This window comes from Mustela erminea, chromosome 17, assembly GCF_009829155.1.
Source record: "Mustela erminea isolate mMusErm1 chromosome 17, mMusErm1.Pri, whole genome shotgun sequence".
NCBI classification, from domain to species: Eukaryota; Metazoa; Chordata; class Mammalia; order Carnivora; family Mustelidae; genus Mustela; species Mustela erminea.
Genome location: NC_045630.1, coordinates 57,628,231 through 57,651,510, shown reverse-complemented (window position 1 = coordinate 57,651,510; position 23,280 = coordinate 57,628,231). Strand labels below are relative to the sequence as shown.

The following is a 23,280-nucleotide window of genomic DNA, read 5'->3' as shown; positions in this document are numbered from 1 at the left end:
AGCGGACCGGGGAGAGAGAGAGGAGTAGCTGCTCCGAACACCAATCCCAGAGAGCACGTGGCTCTCGTTCTATCCGGCTGGCTCAGCAGCTACCCAAGTTATGGGGCTACAGGGGATACTGTCTAGACCAGTTCTTTTGGCCCTGCGGTTGGCAGAACATAGAACCAGAAAGCCAAGGCATGGTTCAAACAACTCTCTGCATTTTTTCTGGTAGACAGTCAAGCTGGATGGAAACCGAATCTCAAACAATTACCAAATGGCAATAAACAACAGAATAAAAAGACTGCACAGGGCTTTCTCTGGTCCTTGGTCGACACATCCTAGCTCATGAGCTATAAAACATGACATTTCTGGAGAGAATATCCTTGAAAATAAAAGCCCAACCTTAAAGATGTAGGACTTTTCCAGCTCGAGATGATTCTCAGGGCGGTAAAGGTGTTCTCTAGTCTCAGTGATAATCCCGTGAGAGGAAAAACACATCAACATCCAATTGAAATAATTTATTTACCACTAGAGCACCACAAAACAGACATACATCATGTTTAAAATACAGCGTAATCGGTCATCAAAGTACAAAACAGCTATTCTTATATTCCATTTTTTTAAACCATGCCGACCATGAAATTGTACTGCTGCTTAACATAAAAACCGCCGTCCCACCCCCCACCCATAGACTAACATCTTCCCATTCCCTCCCGCCTCCCTCCCTGCCCACCACAATATTTACTTATGGGAGATAAAGACCTTACAGAACCTCCAAACTAAAAAAAAAAAGGATTCAAGAGATCTTAAAATAGAGCATTTAAAATATTATCAGTGCATTCATGAGGAAAGACAAAATAATACAAAACAAAACGTCATTCTGAGAGGAAAACACCTGCAGAAATAAAAGTGATTTACATAGAATTAATAGAAAACGGAAGGAAAAAAATCAACACACTCATTTCTGAGGTCAGGTCACACCCAACACCAGGGTCCTCTACTACCATGGCGTCCCTTTTCTTGCCTTTCCAGTTTGCAAATCTGTGAATCCAATTCGTCATCTCATTAATGGCCAGAAAACGGCAGACAAGAAGTCCACTGGATCACACACACAACTTCAGTTGGATTCACACCTCGCCAGGCAACCCTTTCGGGGACCCTGCATATACTCCATTGTTTTACTGATCAATTTTTCTTCTCGAGCTAAGGAAGAGACAACTGGTAAACTGACCTACCAACCTTGACGGAACGTTACCTTCTCTGCAACAATATGGCAAATCATTCAATTCTAGCCTCAGATCTAGATAACTCTCATTCAGAGGGATAAACAGAATTTTTTGATCGTGGGCATATTGGGCTTGTACCTCTAATGACCATCAAAGAACATCTATGAAGACCTTAACTTTAGTGAAATCAACTGAGTGACTCGCGCTAAATGGGGCTTTTTTCTTCCCTTAAAAAAAAAAAAAAAACAACAAAAATGTCAGTCTTTCCATTTCCCCCCGAAACACTAAAAACCTGACTAAAGGAAAAGATGTCTCCTATGAACTGTCTGATCTCAAGAACCATAGAATTCTGTGAACATACTGATTAAACCAAGTTGCAGAAAGCTGTCTCCACGCAGTCACGAAGATTCTGAGTTTCAGTCAGATCCTGACTGAAACGAAAATACTTCAGCTCAGTGATCTATGTGTATATCTATCATATTCCCGAATTTTCCTAGCACAGAAGATGGTTAACATTGGAATTGATTAGTAATGATGCTTAGGAGATGAAGGAAGACTTTTGAACTTGAATCGATCCTTTTTATAAAAGGAAAACGGAAGGACAAGTGGACTCAGATAGCTTATGTCATAATATTGGACAATACACAAAGCGCACGGGGAGAAATACTATAAAACATATAATTGTAGTGCAAGTCAAACTGCAGGGCCTTTCCTCCAAAGTCCTGGCCGGCTAAAGGAAACACACAGGTCTGAGTGATCATTAAAAAGAGCCCCAGTGTAAGTCCAATCTAAATCATAGTTGACATTATTACAGAACATTAAAAATATGGTAAAAATTTACACATTACATGTAAAGTAGTTAACGTTCTGATTTAATAGTTTACAGAAGAGATCTGCAGATGTGTTTCCAATTACACTGGCTTCTCTACCCATCTATTGTAAGAATGTAGGTACGGTTACATATATGGAAATGAAGAAAAACCTATAGCATAGCCATACAGCAATACTTGAAGGTCTGAAATTGAACCGGTACGTATCAAAACATTTCAACATGTCACTGGTTTACTGAACTGACAAAGAGCCATTTACAATTAAAAGGAAAGAAAAAAATCTTACAGACTTATTCTGACTGAAATTTTCCTTTATTAACAGGCTTTTCAGTTTTGAACCTTACAAGAAGCTTCCTTAGGCAGTTGGTACATAGCATGTGTTTTCAGGGTCTTTATCTTAATGCAGACTTGCTTGGTCACAGAATAACTCGCCTGCGTTTTCATCCCGTTAATATGACCTCTTTTTTTTCTGGCTCATTTGAGTTCAAGTTCCTTAAGCCATCCATGAGTTCCTGGCAAAGTATTTGGTCTCCACTTTATACACCTGTTTTATTTTCCAAGGGCAATGAAACGTTCATTATGTAGTAACACACAATAAATAACTCACTGTTAACTCGAACGGGAAGGGTGCCTATCGCATAGCAATACAGAAAAATCAAGTGAGGCATGTGATAGGAATGGTACGTACAGCAACTCCACTTAATGGGATTTTCCTGTTGGTTTGTTTGTTTTTCCTTTCACATAATTAACACTAACAAATTCTTCCAGTGTTTATTTTTTTCTTAAAAAAAAAAAAAAGGTTTCGCTTCTTGTCTCTCTCACTTACAGAGTAGGTGAAATGTAGAATAAAGCCTTCAATTTGTTTCATTTTGTTTTGTTTCAGATGCCAGTTTTAACAAACAGAACACAGACTTCCAAAGTGTTTGAACTAGTACCGTTTTTTTTTTTCAAAATTTTTTTTAACACTGTCGAAGCAAGGCTCTCTTAAGTTTTCTTGTTATAAACATTGTCTTTGTTCTTGTCGTCACCCTCCTGCTTATCTTCATCACCATGGGATGATCATCTTGCCACTTTTCCAAGAATCTTAGCTGCACTTGCAAGACTTTACGATCATATTAGAGAGTTGTTCAATCTTGGGTGTCTTGCCGATGTAGTAGAGAATGGTGAGCGGTTCTAAATCCTGGGACACACAGCAAGGAGAAGCAGATGCTTCTGGATTTATGGTATTATATAGGCTGAGAACCTGAAAGAACATAGGAGAGGAAAGAGAACATAGGAAAAGACCAATAAAAAAAAAGGAAGGGGAGTGACTTTAAAAAGAACAATTCCATAGTGCTATAGTGTGACCTTATCAGTCACGGAACTCAGGAGACAATTTAAATGTACTGGTTTACAATTTCCTTCTCTTAAACCCCCAATTATGGTCAACTTGGTATGTGTTCCTAGTAATCACTGAATTCATCATTTTCCTACAGAATCCTTTCCTCATGCACCGTAAACAAATGATTTTATAAAAGCTCAGATTGTACAAAATTGCTCATTCAACAAATTTTATAGTTTCCCCAATAATTCTTGACTTTGATCACTGCATCGCTGTATACCCACTTGCCAGACTGTCGAAAAATTTGGTGCTCTTAGTATTTGCTTTGGTGTCTACCCTTCCTTGTAACCAAGTGTCTATTTCTAATTCCCACCTAGGTTAGCGCTCCCTTTGGCTCAGAGACTCTATGGACTTTGTATTGACCTCATAGCCGGAGTAAGCAGAATGAGACTGCTGGGCTCCGTGAAGAAGCAAATGCAGGGGGAAGTAGAAGAATCACAGGCCGGATGAAAACTCCCATCAGCGCTTTAATCTACCCTCACGTATAGAAAAAAACACCTGTCTGCCTATGAAACCTCTCTGTGCTGTGTCTTGGCAGGCCAATTTAATGTCACCTACATTTTTGTTTGCTCTATTTTTTAATTATTCACTTTGCTTAAAACAACAATAATAATAATAATCAGCCCTCCATTAGATTCCATGTGGTAAATGGGCATGTCTAAGTGGGAGGGCTTTAGCCAGTCTCACAGTGGAATGAAAAGAAAGTTCTAGAGTTAGTCCCATACCCTTAACTCGGTTTCATATCCACAGGGGATGGGCCTTTAACCCATGGAAGTACGTAGGTTCCCCAGTGATGATAAAGAGACGTTTCCAAGGATGCCATTAATGTGTTAGTCAACAGCAAGTGACCTTTTCCTCGAGATTCACTGCGATTTTTTCAGCCTAAGACAGAAGATCTGTTCAGTGCGGCAACACTGACTACTTTATTAAGCTACCTCTGGCTTCTTGGGTAACTGTCCAAACCACATATTTGTGACCATGACAGTTATTCTTCCTCTCTCCTTGAAAAACAAGCATGGTCTCAGCCTTCACACACTCCCTCTGTGTATCAGGGAGGGGAATTATATTTCTACTTGGCAATGGGGCCTTGCCCACATTCTAGCTACTGTTGCCACAGCCCAGTTGAAACAGCCTGGCCAGAGAGCTCAGACAAAGGGACAGGCATGAGCAAGCTTTCCTCACATGGCCAAGCACGTGGTCAGCCTGCAGTGCCAAAACCTACAGGGGGTTGAGAAAACAGCTGAAGGAAGGAGTGTCCTATTTGTCAATTGAAAGCCCAGCATATGTAGGCATTTATAAATAAATAGACTTCATGTTCTACTAGCACGTGATTTTTCATATGAATTAAAGAGGAATTTTATAACACAGATTGTCTAAAATCATCAATAACCCCCAAACTCTTGAATTGAGTCGAGTGCCTTATGTGATCCTCTTGGCAACAGGTCCATTTTCCTACCCTGCAGTGAAGGCAATTTTTCTAATGCTTCTTTAATAAGGAGATTTACAGAGGCATAACCCCAATGTGTAGCCACATTTCAGGAATAAGACTCAGTAAGGTAGAGCAAACCGAGGCCTGGTTATAAAACAAGGAAGTCTGCATTCCAAGTTTTGGTTTGTCATCAACTGTTAGATCCTTGATCTACACAATCTAGACCCCAATTTCTGTAAGTAAAGTGAAATGTTCAGATGAGATAATTTATGAAGAACTTCCCTTCTCTGAAATCCTACATTATGAGGTATGAGGAAAAAGCATTAGGACAAGCATCATTATTCCATAGAAAAAGTCTTTGCTGATCTGGGCTACTCATGGCCTCCCGTCAAGGACTGGCCCTCTGAATTAGCCTTCTAACCTCACTGAAGTGATCCGACAAAATATTTAGATTCTTGTGTACTTTGGGTATATTCAAAAAGACTTGGAGATCCTAATTTTCCCATAGCTTTCTCTAATTTCATCAATTTGCTCTTTATATCTACTCTCAAGTCTGGCTTTGTAATTTTAAAAGATCATCTTTAACATAAACATTCCTTTTTACTGATGAGAAATTGAGGGATTGAGGTTTAGAGAAGTCAAATGACTTTTTAATTGTCGTGCACGAGTGAGTCACTATTCCAAAGCATCAAATGAGGTCCTCAAAGTTCTTTCCAATGCGATAGTCCTTGATACAGATGATGAGAGCTCCTTTTTTTAGATGGGGACTTGGGTCCTTTCACATCCAAGCTATGCATGACCCCAAGTGATAAATGGATTCCAAAAGATTTTTTTATAACTACCAGTCACTTGTAATATAAAATAAAGAAAAAAATGAACAAAACTGTCTCCTAGATGCTTACCATTGAATTGGGAAGGCAAAACCCACACTTGAAACTGAGCAGTGTTACTTCTGACTTCACCTACCCCCTACATTCTTCCTGGCCATTCAAGAGGATTGTTCCAGTACCCATTCATGTGCGATGAACAGGCACCAGGCTAAACAGAATTCACTGGACATATTACCTGTAGGTACACATGAGCGACCCAACAATAGAAGAAATGGAGCCAAATACTTACCCTACTGTGCTGAGTGTCTGAACTCCATAAATATGGGCACGCTCCAGCACAGAAGTTGGCATTGTACCCTTTAGGTTCATGTATCCATTTCCATCCAAGATCCCTCTTGAAATCAATGTAAAGTGGACGCAGGCAGCAATTATCCTGTACATTTCTGTTAGAAGAAAGAGCAGTGGAGATTTTACAGCTGATTCCCCCACACACACACCCAATTCCAAGCCAGAAAAATGACTCCTTCACTCATGCAAACAGCATCCAATGAGCAAGTACCATGGGCTAGGTCCGAATGGTTTTATAGGAATCTCAAATGACTTTCACGATGGAATGTCATGGTGACCTGATGGACTACTTCCCCTTACGAATTCTAAACCTCAAGTCCCTTGGTTGGCTGTGACCTTGAAAGTCAAACCTTTCCCTTGAATGACTAGATAGAAGCAGAGAGGTGGCTGAAGAGACCAATCCCCCCTTTCCAACCAACACTGAGCAGTTTTGCCTGGTCAGCCTCAAAGGTCCTTTCAAATATAAAAGTACAACAACTATTTGCAAAGAACCACCTAAGGCATTTTCCTTTGAGAATGAATCCATAATTTCATCTCATGCCCCTAGACCAGGGAATGAGCCAGAAATCAAGACACATGGAGCCTCGCTGAGGGTAACCACTGACTCTGGCGACCAAAAAAAAGCCATTTTACTCATGAACTCTCTGAGCATCTATCAGTGAGGACCCCTTACTGCCCCATAACTCTCAAAATAAAGAACCTTCCTCTCAGGAGGCTTGATAAGAAACCATAGGAGAACACTCACAACCTCCCCTCTATGAACTCTTACAGGAGTAGTTAATAAATCTGTGTTGCCTTCACTTCTCTCAGATTCAGTAGCTAATGACACAGTAGCATTCTTCTATTTCTCTCATCTCTGTGAAAAAGGGTATGCCCATGGATGCTCCACCGTGGGCAGAGAGGGTACGGAGGACTTCATAGAGACAGTGAGTCTTTCCAATTAAGGATCAGCCATCATACCCCTCAAGTAACCTTATATTGGCTCTGGGGAGCAGGGAGCTCATTTTCTTCTTCAGCCCCAAAGTGCTTCAGGGGGATCTAGGAAAAACTTCAGGGGACTAATTTTTTGACTTCACCCTTGGTTCCTTGCAATGGGGCCATGGAAGACTACACAGAAAACAGTTTGGAGCCTCTGGGAAGAAGGCTGTTAGGAGGTAGGGTGGCTATCCTGTCCTATACCTGGCCTTAAGCCATGAGTGGAGTTTAGCTCAATTTGTAAGAAAAGACAAAGGCAGTGTGAGAGTCGACAGATGTGATTACTTTGTTTTATTCTGATTTCCTTTACCTAAAACAATATGCTGCATCCAAAGCACGCTTCTTCCGCCGGTTGGACTGTTGTGACTCAAGTCTGTAGGAGGGCAACAACATTAGCAGGAGGTGTGGGGTCTTCCCACTGTTTTTTTTCCTAGTGGACTTTATAGTTTTCTGATCACCACTGGTATATGTGGAGGCGCCATCAATACCTTGAAAAAATGCATTTGGGTGACAAACATTTAGCTTTACCTTCATCAAATACAATCAGCCATTCTTTCTTTCCTTTGCATCTTGTCACAAGCAGCCATGATGACCTCACAATGGCATCACCGGCTGGCTACCGTCATTCCCCACGGAAATCGATACGGCACGAGGAGACAATCACAGGCGACAATGGACACTTCTCACTGAGACTCATGGCAGGAGACAGTTCAGTGTCCAAGGCAGGGCTTGTTGGTTATGAAGGTCACTACAGAAGAAGACTTTGACCATAGTCCAAGGGCGACCTAGCTAGTTTATTTGAACTGAACCCTCAGTTCAGGCCGTGTCCAGCCCCTCAGCGACTGGAGGGCACGGCAAAAGAACACGGCTTGTCCCCCGCCAGTTCACTCTCTTCCTCAGGCTACTAAACTCAAAAGACTTTCCTCATGAACACAACCCGAGACTCACAAGAAATTGCAGTGAATTAAGTTCAAGTGAAACAGAAGTCACCCTTACCTAATGCTATTTGGGGAAGCTGTGAAGAAAGGGCTTTTTCATTTATTTTATGGCGTCTTCAACACTTTCCTGATTCCATCTGAGATTCAGAAACTCGAGCTCCCCAAAGCATGCTCAAGAGACTGCCAGTTTAAGCATTTAATCTCCACACTCCAGAGAATCATGGCTACGTTAGAGACTAAAATAAATCTCTCGACCTCCTGGAGTAGTTTTCCATGAGCGAGGGCCACTGGAGCCTTCTGCAAGTGGACGGGGGTCCCGGGTGGTGGTAGCTGGGGCAGGGGAATCAGCTCCCTGGCATGCCGCTGTGGAGTCACTGTGGCCCGAGCACACGGAACACTTCCCTCCTGCCTCTCATCATCCAAACTGGCTGGCTCACAAGGGAAGCAAGTCCAACTGTTGGCATCTCCTCCTTCTCCCTGACCTTTGGCTAATCACTAAGAGGTGAGGAGGAGCAGGGAGAAACTAAAACCTCATTATGTCTTTATAAATTATTCCACAAGTTTGATCAGGCAGCCAGTGGAAATACTGGGGGCCAGCTAGAAACGGTGGAGTGTTCTGATTCACATAAGATGAGGTCAAGAGGCTATGGTATGAGGGGCTTCTCAAGGGAAGTATGGTTGTAGGCCTCCTGACGTTGCACTTGGGGCATTATCGATGGATGTCCTTGAATGCAGGCGATCTTCTGCTCTAATACTAGCATAGCTGGAAAGCTGGATTGCTTAAATGAAGAGTACAGGGCTTACCTGACTAATAGTTTGGAAAGCTGATGAATCAGTCAGTATTGCCAAGCAATCACAGGGCATGGAGCAGAGTAAACTGGGAACCGATTGCTTGGTCCCAATTCTTTCTGCCTTCTTTTATCTTTCTCCAGCCTTATCTTTCCCCAAACAATTATAACTCCTCAGGCCTCACCAAACAATTCCATTTTCACATGCAAACGGGCTTGATCCCCCACAGATTATCAACACAGACCCTCCCCTCCCCCACCTCATATGACCAAGTTTCAGTTACCTGCAAATCTTGCTTCTAGCTCTTCACTTTTATTGGGAATGATGTAATTATTAGATGGCACAAAGGTGCAGCAGGGACAGTGTAAACTTATTTTAAATCCCAGGTTTCTGTCTGGAAAACATTAAGTCAAGGAGGTCATTTGGATGCGTGAAAATACCCCTAAATCTGCAATCAACTTACAATAATGTGGGGTCACTGAGCATCTAGGGACGAGGACAGAGGGCGGCTGTAACCTTTATGGTGGAGCCATTCGTGGACGGCATCCGTCACGTCAAAGGAAAGCCATTCGCCTTCTGCTCTCGTCTTGACGACTTTGCTGTCAATGTAGCGCTGGGTTGGAGACGTTAAATCTTTGGATTTGAGAATCTGGAGAAGGAGAGAGAGAGGGAACAAGCTCAGTTGGCAACCGGTCAGCATGACTAACCCGAAGCCATTAACAGTATTCCAAGTCATTATCTAAACTCAGCTCCGCTCTGGTACACCCATGTATTGTCATCAAACGGCACGTGTGCATAAAAGCATGACACCAGGCCGTGTGCCATGAAAAATAGAGCTACTAAGTCAGCTGTGTATTATGATAAAGGTGACATGAACCATAAAGCCAAGTGTCTAAGAGAAAGTGACAGTAATTATTTTACTTTGCTGACATACGCTTTGCGAGATTCCAGCCATAAATTCTATGCTATTAAGTTAGCGGTTTTGTTCTGCTTTTTAATTTGGAGAGCTGGGAGGTGGGGGGGGGGGGCAGGAAGAGTGGGCCAGTCCAGAGGACCCATGCTCACCCTCTAACGGCCCTGAATTATATAAATTTCCTTCTAATAAAGAGAAAAAGTTCCCAACCTTGGTTCTTAAATCCACCCCCATTAACATATGTGGCACGCCTCAGCTTTTGAGGTAAGTCGCTGGCTGGGATTTTTACGCTCCAGGTGTGACTTGTTATGATTGATAAAGATATTCCATATCCTGCAGACAAAGAATGAATTGGGGCAGGAGCAGTCTGGCCCAGTGTGAGACTCTGAAAGCCAACCAGCCTGAACACTGAGACTTCAGAAGGATTCGTTTAGTTCAAAGACATAAAGAGCCACTGAAGGAGGTTCTTGGGTTTCTATAGGAAGTGAACACTTCAGGTTGTTTTTTAAAAATTCTGTCTTTAAATGATGGTGTCTTATGAACCAGTCAAACCAAGATCTCATTCTCTTAGAGCTCTATCAAATCCCTACCCAAACCTGTATCTTGCCTTCCCTTAGTACTCAGGGGCTTATACTGCCCTTCCTGATGTTGAGTCTAACTATCCTGAGCTTGGTTCATACATGTGGGTTGGTCTCTCCAACAAGCTCATATGCTTCCCCAGGGCAGTGATCATATCTTCAATTTGATGCCATTTCCAGGCACAGCGTTCAATTTAATTCAGTGTCTATTAAAGGACTATTCAAATATCCAGAAGTCTTACTTACTCTCCTTTCAACCTTGCAAAAACAAAAATGCATAATCTTCCTGCTGATTTTAAAAGGCACTTTTCTTTCGTATGTGTACATGACTTGTTCAGATAAGTAATTTACCAACAAATGCTTCCTAAAATATTTGGCATTAGGGTGGACTTTTTTTTTTCGAGATGAAGTAAGTTCAGGAAAGGAAAGAGATTCTCATAACGGAACTTTGGGGGGCCCTCAAAAATTTTAGACAAAATCTACTCTACTGGTCTTGCCCTTGAGGGTCGACACACCCCCACTAAGTGAAGACAATCTAGAGGCATTCGTGATTCCACCACAGACAAGAGATGTTCTTGGTAAATTAAAGGAAACAAGTAAACATGGTTTGAGGGCTGGGTGCACTGGGCTTTGGGCTTGGCACACATTATTTCCTTTCATTGAATCCTCAAGATGTTCCTGTAAAGTGGATTAAGGAAACTGAGATTCGGGGAGGTTCACGAACTCATTCAGTGCCTCATGGTGAGCCTGTAGGGAGAGAGGATTCAAAGCAATCCCCTAACTTCCTCACTCTGGTGCTGGATTTTGAAGACCAAAGAGTTATGGGGTCATATTTGAATCACCATTCATCCTTACCCCTTCCAGATGACCAAGAAACATTCAGTGATCGAAGTAAAGATTTTTAAATAAGGTTAAAATAAATGTTGGTACAAAAAGGAAATAAAACATGTGGAATGTATACACAGTTAATCCTGATGTAAACCTCTAAAGATACAGCCTCCCAGCAGGCCAATCCTCTGGAAACCAAACCTTGCCTTGAAAACACTCCCAGGTGGGTAAATAAGACACCATATATCCAATTCATAACAAATGGTATAATTAAACTAACCTAGGATTAAAATGATAAAACAATGGTTGAGATGTGTTCAGGCATTTCCATCTTAAAATTAGTAGAAAATTCAGAACGCGTTTTTCTAATTTTAAATTTCTTCCCCTAGTGGACTGCCTATACTGATACATTATTTCATAATGTCTTTTATATTGCTTCATTCCTAATCAGCACAATGTATGTCTTTTTTTTTTAAGATTTTATTTATTTATTTGACAGACAGAGATCACAAGTAGGCAGAGAGGCAGGCAGAAAGAGAGGAGGAAGCAGGCTCCCTGCCAAGCAGAGAGCCTGATGTGGGGCTCTATCCCAGGACCCTGGGATCATGACCTGAGCCGAAGGCAGAGGCTTTAACCCACTGAGCCACCCAGGCACTCCAGCACAATGTATGTCTTATTCACCTTCATATCCCTAACACTTAGACACAATGTCTAGAACAAAACATTGCTTTCATTGTTGTAGTAATTACATATTATATATATATATATAAAATATATCAAATATCTATGATATTGATCTCTGATATAAGTATCATTGAAGACACAGATTTTTTTTTAATGACCATATTGATCAAATGAACAGAAAAAAACACAAACCAGCAAATCTATGGAAATTCTTCACCTCAGAGAGAGCAGTAAATCTAGAGGATCTTTCTTTCAAAGAAGACCAAAAGAGATCAAAAGATTCTGAAACCTTTTTCTTTTTTAAATCTCATCCTCTAATAAGTGTTTCCTCAGCCACAAAACACCAGTAGGTTCTGATGGTGGACAGCTTCATATTCTCACCTGACTGATAGGTTCTCTGTGTCTTTTCACTGGTTCAAGAACAAGCCCATTTAAGCCACCCAAGAATGACTGCTACTTAGCTACACAATTCTGAAACAGAGTGGTGGCTTTGGTCTTGTGGGTTTGCTGTCTCAAATTTTATGGCCAAGGAGTTCTTAAACTCACTTGTTGCAACTGAACTCCATTCTTTCTTACCAAGTCCTCCATGGAAACAGGAAACAGCTGCTTTCCATCACTCATAGACTATCCCTCATATTCTTGGAGACTATTATTAAGTCCCCCTCAGCATGCCTGCTCTCTCTCTCTCTAAGCTAAATAAACCCTGTTCCCTTAGCCCATATTTAGAGGAGCGATTTCCCAAACCTTTAATCACTTGGGTCTCTAACTGGGATGACTGATGCTCTATAAAAGTATTCCTCCTCCAGCTTCGTGGTGTTGTTTCAGAACTGGCTGGAAAACCTTCTAATCGCATCTGAAAGTCTGAAATCTTAACTTAAAAGGTATCTTCTTTCTAAGAATAGACACCACCTCTCTATTCCCTGGTTATCTTTCATTTAACACGCACACAAAATTAAACGGGAAGGGAAGAAAATCAACCTACTGCTAATATCGATTAGGACTTCCTCAAATTCAAGAGTTTATACAAAAATGACTATATCAGTCACTCTCACTCCATTTTAGCCTTTGCCATCATCTTTCCCAGTCTCCCGACGAGTGTATTGAACGTGAAAAGGACTGGATATGCAGTTGTTGTTTTTTTCTAGAGCCAGAGTGGCTTCTAAATTCCTCTATAGATCGTATCGTGACAAAGATAGTTCAGATGAATACTAGAAGTTCTCTGAACTGGCTTCCACTCAACTAGCCAGATTCACCAGTATTCTCCATTTGTTCTGTAATGCATATTGGCGTATGCTGGGGTTCATTGCTGGAGAACTCCTCTCTAGTATGTTCCGAGAACTTCTGGTCTTACCCGTTGAGTCATATGCTTAGCAAATATCAACTGTACATGTTTCTAAACCAGTGCATGACAGTTGGGCTTGATATTCTAATTTTCCAGGGGAATCAAATGGTCTAGAAAGGATGAAATTCAGGCCCCCAAAGTTAAGAGAGATCTGTTGCTTCTGTGAAAACCAAGGTGAATGCTTAGGAAAATCTTCAGTACAGAAAGGTTGCTTTAAAAACACTTGAAAACAAAACAAAACAAAATACCAGTTTGGTGGTTCCTCATAAAGGTAGACATAGAATTACCATTTGACTCAGTGATTCCACTCCTAGGTATATAACCAAAAGAACTGAAAGCAGGCACTCAAACAGATACTTGCTCCCAATGTTCAAGCAACAATACTCACAATCTCTGAAAAGTAAAAACAACCCAAGTATTCATCAACAGATAAACAAACAATATAAATAAAACATACCATAGACACATATTATTTAGCCATGAAAATGAACAAAATTCGGACATACTACAACACAGATGAATCTTGAAAACATTATGCTAAGTAAACTAGCCGGACACCAGAGGATGAATAAAGATGATTTCACTTCCACGAGGCACCTAGGATAAGCGAATTCATAGAGATAAAAGTAGAATAGAAGGCACCAGATTTGATGGGTAGGGAAACTGGAGAGTTACTGGTTCATGGGTGCAGAGTTCCTGTTTGGGATGATGGGAAATTTCTGAAAATAGTGAGTGGTAGTGGTTATATGACATTGTAAATGTACTTAATGCCACTGAATTGCCTACCTAAAAAATGGTTAAAAGGTTAAATTTATGTGTATTTAACCACAACAGTCTTTCTCTAATTTCAGATGTCAGAGAGACAGCTATAGAAGAAATAACAAAAGGAATAATATAATAAAAACCTAGAAGGAGCCTGGGGCACCTCAGTGGCTCAGTTGGTTAAGTGTGTAACTCCTGATTTTGGCTCAGGTCATGACCTCAGGGTCCTGAGATCGAGTCTCACATCAGGCTCCACATTCAGTATGGAGTCCGTTTGGGATTCTCTCCCTCTCCCTCTGCTCCTCCCCCAGTTCACTCTCTGACATAAATAAATAAATAAATATCTTAACAAACAAACAAACAAATGAAAAACCCTAGAAGGATTCTGTACTTGTGTTGCTCAACACATTGCCCTGAAATTTCTTTCTTCTTCAAAATTTCTTTCTTTCTTCTAGAAAAACTAGAAATTGTAGGTGATGCATAATGGATGTGGTTCATGCAAAAAATACAACATGGATTGGCAGTAGGCAGAGCCATGGAAAAATCCATGGCCTTTTATAAAACACAAAGCATGTAAAGTGTGTGTGTGTGTGTGTGTGTGTGTGTGTTTGTCTTTGGGTATGTATATGCATATACATATATATGTTTTAAGTTAAAATATCTATTTACCTCTCTCACTCACTTGCTCCTGTTTCTATAAAACCTCTGCTTTGACTTTTTTTTTAAATAACAGACCAACAACTGTTTCTGATTGAATTAGAAAGCATACTGAAAATGAAATTTAGCTGCCTCTCGCTTAGCTACCACCCACAGTGGTATGAATGTTACCTTCATTACATTACTGATATACACACATTATCTATAATATGTGCAAAATACCCACATACCGCCTTTGGCAAGGCTCTAAACTCTACACTGAATTACAAAACTTCCTACACAAAAGGATCCATTCATCTCTCTGGCACTGGAAAGCAGCCAATCAGGAGTGGATGGAGGCAAAAGTCACTGATGTTACCCAATAGTTCAGGGCAAAAAAAAAAAAGGAAGAAAGAAAGAAATAGAAGACTAGATGCAAAATTACAGCCAGAGGAAATCTTAGTCTTAAAGGAATAACAATATAAATCAACTCAGGATTTGGTTTAGACACCAAGGGCAATACCTATTCCTCTCCTATGAGACACTGGAAAGAGAGAAAGCAAGCATTAAAAATTCTATTTTACTTTGCATATTCAAACATCAATGGACCTACAGGAGAACTAGGGAGCCAATTCAACCCAGACTTCTAATGCAAAGTTAAATTTAACAATAGGGTTGTAGAGAAAACTCCCAACACTAGGGTAACTAGTTGTTGCTGTTGTTTCAAATGCATTTAATGTTCTTAAGGTACTTAACATTTAAAAGCATTTAAATGTTTGCGGTTACTGGCACAGAGTGATTAGTAAATGCTGAATGAAGAATTTCCTCTGCTGCCCAAGAGCGCAGTCTCTCAGAGGTGCCTGACCTCACACTCTAACTTCCCTACCAATGAAGTATCGGTGTCAGAAAGTTCCCAGAAGGCCATCAGCTCCAACCCATGCAATTCATTCATTGACATCTTGGTCTCTGAAGACTTCTCGTGATGGCAGACTCACGACTTCTTGAGGAAGGCCCTCTCGCTTCTGAATAATTTGTATGTTGTAATCCTTCCTTCTCTTGGATGCGAAATCTCCACCAACTAGTCTTACTTAATAATAATATCATTGCTTCATCTGGGTACTATCATTTCCGGTTTTTCAAGTATTTCCACAGGCTCATGTTTTTCAGTCTTCACAAAAACCCTGTGGTGTGGATATCATGGCCCTTACCATCCAAGGTAACACGACTAAAGGGAAAGAAGCCTGAAGTGCTTACCCGGATGATCACAGCCCTGTAAGACAAGTCTGGACTAACATCCTGGCCTCTACATTCCAGCAGAGAGGGTTTCCCCATATTGTGTTTGTTCTCTGGAAAAAGACATGAAATTCTCTTTCTTTTCTATGTCAGGCCCCTGTCACAGGAGGCGCCTCTCTCAATGGCTTCCTGCAGGACGAGGTTTGAGGTCCTTCCCCATCCTTGTTAAGCCCCCACCTCGATGTTCCTCTTATAATCCCTTCTTCAGCGCACTCGGAGGCCGTCTAGCAGGATGCGGAGAATATTACAGAATGCGCCACATGTGGAAAAGAGGGGCGATTGCTTCCCTTGTTCTGGTCACTATTTTTAATGCAAACTATTTACTTTTGGCAGCAGCCGCATCACACCATTGGGTCATAGTAAACTTTTTATAAGATAAAACCTTTGTCCTGACACAAACCGTTAAGTCAGATTTTCCATCCCCAATCCTTTCTGGAATGACGTGGAATAAAGAGACAGAAATGCAGGGGGGCAAAAAGGGAAGAGAAGGTTGGTTTATCTAGCCGCATGGTTCTCTAACTTCAGCCTACATTAGAAACATCTGGAGTGCTTACTAAATAAAACACAGATTGCTAAATCCTAACCCCCCAGACTTTCTGATCTAATAGAGACGAGATTGGGGCCCAAGAATTTGCATTTCTGACATATTCCTAGGCGATGCACAAGCTGCTGGTCGACTCTGAGAACCAGAGCTCTAGTCTACATTTATGCGATTCATTCTTGAACCTAAATGCAAATTGCACATTATCTCAGTTAATTTTGAACTTCTTATTTGACCTTGACCTTAGTTTTTAGCCTCTTGGGAGCTCTCTGAATCCTATTTGCTACTCAACATATACGTTATTCATCAGTGTGATGGTAACATCAATAAATCACCTAGAGCCAAAACCATAACCTCTTGCTGGATCTTTGGGTCCTTCTTTCCGGGTTGGCCCTGTTTCTTTAATCAACACTCAGTGGTTTAATCAACACTCCTTATATACAGCAGAAAGAATTATTTCACTACTTTGAGGTGTGAGGCCCAGTTCAGTTCAGGAGTCTTGCCCATTTTACCACTGACAATCGAATCTGGTGGTCCGTTAGGTTTCTTTGAAGATCCCCATAGGGCTTGCCAAGTGCCTTTGGAAATTGTTAATGCAACAAAAAGTTTCATAGGCTTTGAAGTCAGGCAAACATAAACTAGCACTTACTGAATTTGTGATTTTCTTATTTATGGAATGGGTTAATAAAACCCACCTTCTATGGTTGTTAATAGAAGTAAATAACACATGGGTAGGGAAAGCATCTATCACATTGCTGGTATTCAGTAAACGTGATTTATTATAATTATGTTCCTTATCTGGTCAAAATCTTCCAGAGGCTTCTACTATCTAGTGAATAAACTCCAGATCCCATAGTTTAGTATTTAAGACATAACTTGCTACCAATCTATCAGCCTAGACTTGCCTCTCATCCCTAGAAATCTAAACCCTATCCCTAAAACGTATATTCCATGTCCCAACTCTGCGTTTAGACTAGAATCCCCATGAGTATGCCTTCCCCACTCTCCCAGTTTTTACTTAAAAACAAAAACAAGCTTAACAATCACAAAAACCTTCTTACTCTTCAGCTCAGTTTTTCAATGAAATGGTCACTTTCACTCTGAAATCCCTTTTCTTGTCCGAGCCCCTCAGCAATCACTGTGTGTGCCAAGTATTCAGCCCCTTGCACACCGGCCTCAAGGGTAATCCTGCCTGTGCGTAAACGTCCATTTCTTCCAAGGGAGTAACCAGCTACTAAAAGAGAGGGAAACATGCACGTATTTACATCCCCATAAGCCCTGTGCTCTAGTTTGCTGACCCTGGAGGCTTAAAGAATTCAGATTCATTTATTTAATTTTAGAGATCTGACTCTCGGGATTGAAATCTTGCTTCCATCAACCTTTCCTCTCCTGCAAAAAGACAAACAGAACCCACTCCCGAAGATGTTTCTTGGCTTTTCTGCAGGAGGAACAGGTGATTCTCTGATATACCCTTTGCATTGACTGTGGAGGAGATGTTTGTCCACATGAAAAAAAACCAAAAGCAACCTATAAGTTATATAATATTTTATATGATCAGTTCATTAGTTTGGTTATTGACTCATTTGTTGAATAATTGCTGGACACCTTATACGTGTATGAGTCTTCATTTATTCATCTCTTCCAATGTATTTCATAGCTCACTTCTCCAGGCTAGTTCAACCGCTCTGAAGCACTTGTTGTGAGCAAGGCATTACCCTTCTGTCCGGGACAGTAAGATGGTCCCCGTTCCTAAAAGAGTCCATGCTCTAGTAAGGGAATGGGGTCTCCCAACAACAACTGAAAGCCCTGCCTTCACGGGCCACAGTGAGGTCATGTTGCAGGGCATGACCGGGAGCAGGGAGATAACTATCACCAAAGTGACAGGTAACTACTAACGTCGGAAAGGCTAGCAAGAACCCTGGGCACTGTGAGAACACAGGCCACATCACAGAGACGTCCTGGCTCATTACAAAAGAGAACAAATAAATGTCATCTTCCTTTCTCTGCAGGGCTCCTTCACCCATCCTAAGCACCGGAAGCTTGAACTTAGGGAGAGTTTGCCCCGGAAGTACATTAATGTACTTGGTACATTAGCTCTTGGAACAGAGCACTACAAACTGGGTGGTTTAAAAGAGCAGAAATGAACTCTTTCACGGTCCTGGGGGTCAGAAGTCAGAAAGCAAGGTGTTGGCTGGGCCATGTTTCCTGGGACACCTCCAGAAGGGGATCCTTTCTTACCTCTCTCAATACCTGGTGTTTTGCTGGCAATCTTTGGCATTTGTTGGTTTGAAGCTACCTAACTTCGATCTCTGCCTTTGTCTCACACGGCATTGTCTCTGTGTGTCTCTGTCTTTACATGGTCCATCTTATAAGAACACTGATCATACAGAATGAGGGGTCTACCCCCTACCACAGTAGGACCTCATTTTGACCTAACCGATTGTATCTATAATGACTGTATTTCCAAGAAAGGTCACCTTCTGATGTCCCGGGGATTAGGACTTCAACATGTGTTTTTTGAGGGAGCACAATTAAACTATCACAATAAGTGTTCGTATGTTACACTGGGCTGAGTATGTTCCAAATGCTCTGACCATGAAGTCCTTCAAAACAAAGGATGTTCTGGCTCTTTCTTATTCTTCCACAAAGTATGCCACTGAATTTGCACAGTCCGTTCTTGGCAAATGCTTGTTGACTAGCAGACTTCATTAGAAAGACACACACAATCAAGTGATAAATAAGCTCTTGAACAATCCATATTTTACACTATCAATTTGGAATTTTATGCACACACATCACAGAGATTATGTGTATGTGTATCTATATACCATATTTTATGTATATGACAAGGAGAAGAGAAAGAATTATCAGTGTAAGCAACTTTATACTGTCTTTTCCTTTTCTATTGAATCTATTTCACTGTGGAATGAAAATAAGGGAGAAAAAGCAAGAAAGGAATTTTCAATTAAGAGAAAGTAGGGCTTTATGGAGAATCAGAAGTAGAGAAATGGTTTCTTTTCTTCCCCTGAGGCATAAATGTAGCTCTCTGTTCCTGCTCGCCTGCAGGCTCCTTGAACAACGCTGGGTCACTTTAGGGTGCTTAACACACAGACAGACCACCTGATGATCCTTCAGAAGTGGCTTAACGGACCCAATACTTATCTTGCTTCTCCCATCGCCCTGTCTTGTAATTGCCCTGGCTGCTTTGAAATCGCATCCCTCTAAGAGGAGGTGGTAATGTATACCTCACAAGAGCTTCTAGAGGGCCTGGAGAGTAGACTCCCATGGAGTACAGATCAGCTTCAAAAGAAAGACACACATAAAAATACAGTGTCTCTGGGTCTCAGATATCTACATTATTGTGTCACTATAGTAAGTCTTTCTCTGTAAGGCACAGAGTTCCTGTATTATACATATCCGTGTGCAATTAGGATAAAGAAGGGCATATATAGATCTCTAATGACCTTTATGGAAATGTCGCCAGAGAGGTCTTCAAGCTACACATATACACACAAACACACATACACGCGCACACACATAGGAAAGCCTTGCCTCTGTGATGAACACACCTTATAATTCTCTATTGTTTTCTTCCACTTTTTTTTCACTCTCTACAGATGGGCCTTTGTGCTGACTGCCTGTATGCATAAACAAGTAAATTCATTTCCACAGGTCTGAGGGATGAAGGAGTCCTTTGTGTGAACACAAAGTCTCTCAGATGTCACAGCTCAATAGCATTCAGAAGACCATCACCTACGAATCACACAGCAGAGGAAAAAAAAAGATTCAGCTGGGCAAAAGTCACATCGGTGCAGGCTAGAAAGAGACGTGTGCAGGCCAACAGTTAGTGACAGCATCTGAAGGGAAACTAGGTCAAGACCTCAAGTCACGTCTATCCTTGAGGCTGGACCACACAGCCTAGGACTGCGGATTTTGATAATTCCAGTTGTTTCCTGCTGTGGGAAGAAGGAGTCTCCCCAACAAGACTGAAAGCTCTCTGGGGCCATATCTTCTGATTTTTTTTTGATTGATCTCCCTTTCCAAGTCCACTCTGACTTGACACCAACACACACATACTTGAAAACCATACTTCTAACACCCTTTCCTACTTCCTGGCTCCCAACAACACATATGGCCTACATTACAATTTAAGTCCCTTCTTAGATTCAGTTGAGAACTTTAATTTAGGGGGTGAGATTATAAAGCAATGAGTCGAAAAATAAAATAATGACTCCGGTTTTTCTGCAGACATAGAGTTTATGGGTTACCTAAGAATATCAGTTTCACGAATCTCTTATGTAATATTTTTTTTTTAACCTACATCATTCTTATCCACTTAACCAGCACTAGCTCTGAATAAATAACAAAAAAATGGGTAGATATATGTTTCTTTCTCGATAGTTAGATATCTTTAAAACAAATGTAGCAGAATTTCCAAATCCAAATAAAGGAAAAAATATTTCTCAGAAGAGTCCCCCTCATGGTATTACACACTTATTTCACAACATTTCCTTGCACTTGAATCTCATTTTGAAATACGTCTTCAATTCCTTGGAAAACATTTGTTGAACACCCACCGCGTACCGCGTACCGTTCCGGGAATCTGTCCCCAGGGGTGAAGGTAAAGCAGATAGAGGAAGGGCAGAAGATCAAGTGCAGCCAAATGATGAAGGGCCTGGAGGCGAAGCATGCAGTGGAGAGTGGGGGTAGGAAATGTTGGGAAGAGGGGCCCTGAGATGTCAGGGTGGCCACGAAGGACCATGTGGGAGGAGGGCACAGTGGCCAGAGCTTAGGAGGGAGTAAAGGCAGGTGTCTGAGGTGTAGCCAGGAGGAGGAGGCGCGGGGGAGGGGCCCGAGTGAGGGCAGAAAGCGCAGGGGGCGGTGGTGCTGGAGGCCTAGCGACAAACAGGCCCACACACAGTAAGGGCTTTGGCTCCTTGGTGACGTGAGGTGAGAAGCCATCACAGGGCTTTCAACAGGGGATTGAGATCTGACCCACATCTCAGTGGGAATCAGTCTTAACTACACACACACACACTCTAAGGAGGTCAGGGGGCACCAGCCAGGCCAGGGGGCCACACCTGGACCGGCCAGGACTCTACTGCAAAGGCTAGAGGCAAAAACTCCTTGGATGAGAGTAGCAGCCGCAGAGATGAGAAGGGGCTGGATTTCAGATCTGTCTTTGAAAACCAGCTATCACGTAGGAAAATTAATTACTTTTCAATTTCCTCTTCACCAGAACTTTGGCAGTTTCCAAAAATTAACACCACCTTTCAGAGGTTCGGATCTGTTTCCATTGAAGGAATTCCCAATTATATATTTATAGGCTCTGAACCCAGATCTAGAGGAGAGGTTTTCAAAAAAAAAAAAAAAATCCCGAGCACTGTGAATATCAAGAAATAAACATACATCCTCCCTCGGAACCATCTTTTGCCCTAGTGAAGGTTGTCCAACAGTTGGCAGACATTAAGATTTTTTAAAACGGAGCCTTACGAAGCAAATAAGGAGCTGCTCCCCACGAGCCCGCCCTGCCCCCCCGATAACAGGAAGTCGGTCAGATGAGGCCTCATCCGACCAGACATGAGCGACAAAATCACACAGTGGTGTCATCATCACAAGCCATGTCTAGGGGAAATATAAACCATGTTCTGGATGATAAGCAAAACCCTGATAATAATGCACTCTCCGTGCATCCAACATGCCAGACCCTTCATGTGCATCTCCTCCCCGTGACTCGTTAGAACCGTGATCTCCATTTTATGATGAAAAACTGAGGCTCGGAGACATGTGTGGTTTGTAAGACCAAAACGCTAATAAATAAGAAGAGGCAGAAGATGAACCCAACCCCCTACCCCTACCCCTACCCCCACCCCCACCCCGCAACACCCCTCCACAAAGATTCTCTTCTTGCCTGCCTGGAGCTGCTCCTCAGCAGCAGAGTGAGGCCAACAGGAGCGGAACTGAGTTGAAAATAGTATTTTAGGAGGCGCTGAAGCGAACTCCCGGGGCAGCCACCGAGAGCCTGACCCCACAGCAATGGAGACCGGAGGCAGTTTTCGTTTTTACGAGACTGTGAGCAGATCAAAAATGGAAGAGGCTGTTTCTTACAAACGTTCAAACCCGACGCTTTGGCAACTATAGTAATAATATGAGAGTAACCATTGAGTCGAAGTACATTGTGCTAGGAGTTTCCACGCATCCCGTGTTCACTTTACGAAGTCCTGGCCAGGGAGGTGTTTTTACGCACATTTTACTGATGTGGAAATTGGCTCAGTGATGTGACTTCCTCAGACTCTCCGGAGGGGCGAAACCACACCTTGAACTCCCGCTGGTCCCACCCCAGGGCCTGCGTTCTTCCTGCAAGTGTGGGCAAGTGGTCCAGAGCATGGCCTGTGGGGCCAGACTGCCCGGGTTCGAATTCTACCTCTGCAAGGGCCTGGGCAAGTTACTCGCCTTCTCTGCGCCTCAGTTTCCTCTTTTGTAAAATGAGGATAAGAACCCACCTCAGAGGCTTATTAAAAGGATTGAATGACTCCATCTATATAAAACACTTAAATCGTGCCTAGCATACAGTGTGCCCTGTGTATTGGTGATAATTATCAATATCATTACACAATCATATTCCACAAAAGGAACGTGGAATTATTAGTAACTATTGCATGACTATCCATGTTTCTTTCAATACAGTGGGGGGACTACTATTCGCACAACTTTTGGGGTGCCATCTGCTCTCAAGGTTAACATTGAGTAACATCATGACTTAACCCGAATGATAACAATCCGATTTCCTCATGAGGCAAGCCTGTCGTTCGATCAGTTTGAAAAAACCAGAGATATTAATAGCCTTGTGCAAACAAAGTGTTTATTATATATACCTCATGGCTTTTTTTTCTTTTTTAAGCGGGTTACTCTACTGTGTGTCTCCAATGTGGCGCCAGAGTCAGGATCAGCATTAAGGGGATTGTATGCTGTAAA

The 23,280-nt window shown here is 41.9% G+C and overlaps 1 protein-coding gene across 4 annotated transcripts in view; it reads right to left on the bottom strand.

Moving 5' to 3' along the window:
- Positions 1 to 485: 485 nt before the first annotated feature.
- Positions 486 to 23,280, bottom strand: part of TGFB2 (transforming growth factor beta 2) — a 79,396-nt gene continuing 56,601 nt past the window's right edge. For 3 of the 4 annotated variants that reach the window (XM_032317438.1, XM_032317439.1, XM_032317440.1), the window contains 5 exons: positions 9,245 to 9,377; positions 9,012 to 9,122; positions 7,312 to 7,489; positions 5,968 to 6,121; positions 486 to 3,281 (listed from right to left, as the gene is read on the bottom strand). In XM_032317438.1, the coding sequence (XP_032173329.1) occupies positions 3,123 to 3,281; positions 5,968 to 6,121; positions 7,312 to 7,489; positions 9,012 to 9,122; positions 9,245 to 9,377 (735 nt within the window). In that variant the 3' untranslated portion in view covers positions 486 to 3,122. The remainder of the gene's footprint in view (positions 3,282 to 5,967; positions 6,122 to 7,311; positions 7,490 to 9,011; positions 9,123 to 9,244; positions 9,378 to 23,280) is intronic. The other variant, XM_032317441.1, reaches the window with a different exon arrangement.